The following is a 3,908-nucleotide window of genomic DNA, read 5'->3' as shown; positions in this document are numbered from 1 at the left end:
GATTTTTTAATTAGCAATTATTAACAGCAGATCATATCGTTTTCATTGTCAGTTCTCAGTTAAACCGATTCGACCGACCGGTCCGATTTTTAAAACCATGTTTTATTGGTGTCTAAATTCTCTATATTTATGGAATCTAAATCTTATTCCAATTTAATTAGTTTACAAACCTAAATAAATATTAAAGGTACCCTCTACTACTACTATTATTATTATTATTATTATTATTATTATTATTTGTGACTTAGCTTTATCTTTTATGATTCTAAGATTAGTATATGCATATATTAGAAAGAAAAATAATTTTTATATATCATTTTATAACTATACTTTTTTATTTTTTAATATAAAAAATAAATATTTTATTATTTTTTTTATATTATCTGATTTCTTATCAACCACTCTTAATACTAAAAATAAAACACATCCTAGGCAGAAGTGGTGCATATAAGTTTCCTCCTTGGGAAAGGAATGTTAAGAATTAACATGAATGGAATGTAAAGAAAGACATAGAGAGTTCAAAATATGGCAGGAGGTGTTGTCGCAACAGGAGGTGGTAGAACCCACCACGAAGGAAAGATCACATTATTCGTCATAGTCACATGCATTGTTGCCGCCATGGGAGGCTTACTCTTTGGCTATGATCTTGGCATCACAGGAGGCGTGACTTCCATGGACCAATTTTTACTCAAATTCTTTCCCAATGTTTACATCCAAATGAAAGACCAATCCGGTGTTCATCATCACAGTCAATACTGCAAATTCGACAATCCATTGCTCACATTGTTCACCTCTTCTTTATATCTCGCCGCATTGGTTGCTTCTTTCTTTGCTTCCTCCATAACAAGAATCATGGGCCGCAAGATTTCTATGTTTATCGGCGGAATCTTCTTTCTTGTCGGCTCCTTGTTAGACGCTTTCGCCGTCAACGTTGCCATGCTTATCATCGGTCGTTTGTTGCTTGGTTTTGGTGTCGGATTTTGCAATCAGGTAAAATCATAGTTACATGAATTCACTAATCAGGTAGCGTATGTATCGCATGCAAATTCGCTTATATTGCATACTAATTCATTTGTGGAATATCATATGTATATTTTTCACATATGATATACAGCATACCTATTTTCGTATTGAAACGTATTACGTTCTATGTAACTATGGATAAAATTATTATTTATTATCTAATTAATGCTTAAAGTTTTTTTTTTGAACAAACAAACAGTCTGTTCCATTGTACTTATCTGAAATGGCGCCTCCGAAGATTCGAGGCGCGCTTAACATCGGATTTCAATTGATGATCACAATCGGAATCTTAATCGCGAATCTCATCAACTACAAGCTTGCCAAGATTAAGAATGGATGGAGATTTTCCTTGGGAATAGGGGCAGTTCCGGCAATTATTTTGTGTTTGGGAGCAATTTTCTTAGATGACACGCCAAACTCCATGATCGAAAGAGGTAAACAAGAGAAAGCTAGAAAAATGTTGCAACGAATTCGTGGCATTGATAATGTGGATGAGGAGTTTCAAGAACTTGTGAATGCAAGTGAGGAAGCGAAAAAAGTGGATAATGCATGGAAGAATATTATAGAAGCAAAATATAGGCCTCAACTTGTTTTTTGTTCGTTGATTCCATTCTTTCAACAATTCACTGGGATCAACGTGATTATGTTCTATGCGCCCGTTCTTTTCCAAACTTTAGGGTTTGGGAGTAATGCTTCTCTTATGTCTGCTGTCATCACCGGTGGAGTCAATGTTGTTGCCACCATTATTTCTATATTTTCTGTTGACAAATTTGGAAGAAGGATTTTGTTTCTTGAAGGTGGCATCCAAATGTTGCTTTGCCAGGTACAAGTTAGTTACAACATGCATGCTTCAATTTATCATCAATTTATCAATTATCATATATAAACTAGCATTTGTATTGGTGAAAGTTCAGAATATATGTCATCCAATCTATCCAAAAATAAATAGAATTAAATAACTTTAATTTGCACTTATGAAAATGGAGTAAATTATTATTTTTACTTATAAAAGTTCTTAATACTGATAAATCTTTTATTAATAAATTTACTTGTAAAAAAACTATCATTTTTATCACATATATTATCTTTTATAGATACAAAATTAATTCTTTTATTTATGAATAACTTTGATACTATTCTGATTTTTTATGAGTATAAATAAAAGTTTACTCATTCATTATTACTATATTCTTTCCATGGATAAATTTGGAAGAAGATTTTTGTTTCTTATTTGTCAGGTGAAAATTAAGAAGGGATTCTGTTAATTGATTTTTCTACTTGATCTTATAAAGTGTGATGTATCATATACAAGACTTTCTCTTGTATGTTTTCATTTGTCACTTAAATCTTGTATCAACTTTGCTATTTGTATATCAAACATTAGTCGCTCAGTCATATATATGTGTGTGCATGTGTTGAAATATAAAATATATATTAAAAATATATAAAATAACATATATATTTATACATAAATATATAATGGCTATTTTAGTGGTTAATTTTTAGTTCATATATACATAATATCTTTTTATCTTGTATAGTATATGTAACTAAATTTACAAAACTAATTGAAATAAAAATTGAGATGATGTATTCAAAAAAACTAGTTATAACATATGAGTTAATTAAATTTTAAAGTCGTTCTTTAAATTATTTTCACCCACTAAAATAGTCTTGGTAAAAATTTTAGTTGCTTCAATTATTTTTTAAAATTGATAAAAATGTACTATATTCGCTTTTAACGATATGATGAGTCACTTATGAAAAAGAAAGAACTAACCGTAATATACTTTTATCAATGTCAAAAATGTAATTTGATATAATTGAGATTTGATGAACTATTTTAGGCCAATCTGAGAAATTATTTTGGAATTGAATAACTCAATACATTATTACTACATAATTAATTTAGAAAATAAGTGAGAATGATTGTTTAATTTGCAGATTGCGGTTGGAGCTATGATCGCTAAGGAGTTTGGGGTGAGTGGTGTAGGTTCATTTAGCAAAGGAGAAGTGAACCTTCTGTTGTTCTTTATATGTGCATACGTGGCATCATTTGCATGGTCATGGGGTCCACTTGGATGGTTGGTTCCCAGTGAAATATGCTCCCTTGAAATAAGATCCGCAGGACAAGCCATCAATGTTTCGGTTAACATGCTCTTCACTTTTATCATAGGCCAAGTTTTTCTCATGATGCTTTGTCACTTGAAATTCGGTCTTTTCTTCTTTTTTGGCGGTTTTGTAGTTATCATGACTATTTTTATTGCATTCTTCCTTCCTGAGACAAAGAATGTCCCAATTGAAGAAATGAATAGTGTGTGGAGATCACATTGGTTTTGGGCCAGATTCATTCCTCAAGACATGGTTAATAGCCATGCTCATCTTCAGGATCTTTAGTTTAATTTCTTTCATTTAATTAGATTAGTTTTTATGTATTATCTTATATTGCTACAAATAATATATATCATTTAGTACATGTTTTTGCTACTTCTCTTCTAATCTTAATTATAGTATATAATAGTTTAATAAGACCAAAATTATTTATTGAAAATTACTAATTAATTATAAATGATATATTAAACTTTAAATATTTATTTTATATCATGTTAATTTATTGAGTAATAAAACAAATGGATCTTTGAAAAATTTTGCAATAAACATATAAGTTTATTTGTAAGGATGAAAAGATTACCAAATAAATAAATAAATAAATATATCAGAAATTTAATTTTGCGATAAAGTTATATGTTCATTAAAAAAAGAAGAAAATATCAAATAAATTCAAAAAGAATTTTAACATTATTGAACCTTTGTCCTTCGCCCACTGTTTATATGGACGAAAGCTACTCTTATTTATCTAATAAAAAAAAGAGTTTTATAATTGT

General features: G+C 29.5%; 1 protein-coding gene across 1 annotated transcript; it reads left to right on the top strand.

The window, feature by feature from the left end:
* Positions 1–525: 525 nt before the first annotated feature.
* On the top strand, positions 526–3,510 carry LOC112718328 (sugar transport protein 10-like). Its single transcript, XM_025770113.3, has 3 exons — positions 526–990; positions 1,223–1,846; positions 2,968–3,510. Exons 1-3 carry the CDS (start codon positions 526–528, stop codon positions 3,418–3,420), a joined length of 1,542 nt encoding a protein of 513 aa, XP_025625898.1. The 3' UTR covers positions 3,421–3,510.
* Positions 3,511–3,908: the final 398 nt, after the last annotated feature.

The sequence above is a fragment of the Arachis hypogaea genome, chromosome 10 (assembly GCF_003086295.3).
Source record: "Arachis hypogaea cultivar Tifrunner chromosome 10, arahy.Tifrunner.gnm2.J5K5, whole genome shotgun sequence".
In the NCBI taxonomy this organism is placed as follows: domain Eukaryota; kingdom Viridiplantae; phylum Streptophyta; class Magnoliopsida; order Fabales; family Fabaceae; genus Arachis; species Arachis hypogaea.
Note: the sequence above shows the minus strand (reverse complement) of the source record. Positions and strands in the feature narration are given on the sequence as shown.